This window comes from Frankliniella occidentalis, unplaced genomic scaffold (assembly GCF_000697945.3).
Source record: "Frankliniella occidentalis isolate FOCC.00 unplaced genomic scaffold, Focc_3.1 Scaffold584, whole genome shotgun sequence".
NCBI lineage: Eukaryota > Metazoa > Arthropoda > Insecta > Thysanoptera > Thripidae > Frankliniella > Frankliniella occidentalis.
This window is the reverse complement of record NW_026267700.1, coordinates 46,887-47,937: the sequence shown is the minus strand read 5'-3', so window position 1 is coordinate 47,937 and position 1,051 is coordinate 46,887. Positions and strand designations below refer to the sequence as shown.

The window sequence follows — 1,051 nt, the reverse complement described above, 5'->3', positions numbered from 1 at the left end:
CTTGTGCAAAAGTAGTTCCATCAGGAGGGAATGTCCTCATTGGTACTGTCTTTGCTCCTATTAAGATGAAAAAAAAAATAACAAAATAATAATTAGTTTTCTTGGTATCATAAAATTTAAGGGTAAGTACATCATTACCTAATACATCCATCTAAATGCATGAATTATTAATTATGAACAAGATATAGGAATTGGAATATGAAAAAATGCATTTGAAGAAGGTGCACAAGGAATACGAAAAGAGCAAAAGCTTTAAGTCCAAACTTTATAAAAATGATACTAGAGCTATGACACTACAGCAAGCAAAACGTTCAATTGTATTACAACTTAAAACATACATTGTAAAAATTTTTCTTTCTTCAAACTACTCTTCCTACATTAATGCACAAACAAAAGCCACAAGATAAAATAGGGTACGTGCAAAGATAAAAGGAGGAGTGAAAAGACCATTATGGGAAGAAAGAGTCAGTGAGACAACCTGAAAAATAAGGATGGAACAAATGTCCAAGAAGAACATGGGCATGGTAAGAAAAATTACTTGACCGAATAATTAGATGATAGACAAATCAAGGATTAATGTTACAGAATCCAATAACTTTTTGTTAGATAAATCTCATGGTTTGTAAACATTCTCACCTTCTAATAAAAGGATGATAGGGGGAGGTTGAGTGGGCTGCACACACTGATCTTGGGTGGTCGTTTCTAGCAATGACTCAGTACTTGGATTGGGTGAAGTGTCTTCAAATGAATCCTCTTCCGGGTCAAATGTTGGAAGTAGCTCTTCATATAAAGAGGTTTCAGTGGCATCAGTTTGATTTAGGGTTGTATTAGGTAACTCTTTTGATTCAATAAAAATAGGATACATTGGGCTTGATGTAACCAAATTGTCATTTTCACTAGCATCCTTGTTAACAATATGAGAGGTATGATTTATTTTGGGAGTATGGTGATCAATGTTGACATTAACTTGTTTCATGTCTTTTAGGTGAGTTGGATCATCCTTTTCATGGTTCCCTGCAATTATGGAGAAATTTGAGGTATTTTCTTTTTT

The 1,051-nt window shown here is 33.6% G+C and overlaps 1 protein-coding gene across 1 annotated transcript; it reads right to left on the bottom strand.

The window, feature by feature from the left end:
* Window positions 1-1,045, bottom strand: LOC127751589 (teneurin-m-like; the record flags this gene model as incomplete). The annotated part of the gene is given in 2 exon segments (XM_052275352.1): window positions 1-57; window positions 637-1,045. Coding segments are annotated over 2 exon segments (397 nt in total), but the record flags the coding sequence as incomplete, so codon positions are not given.
* Between the last annotated feature and the right edge of the window lie 6 nt (window positions 1,046-1,051).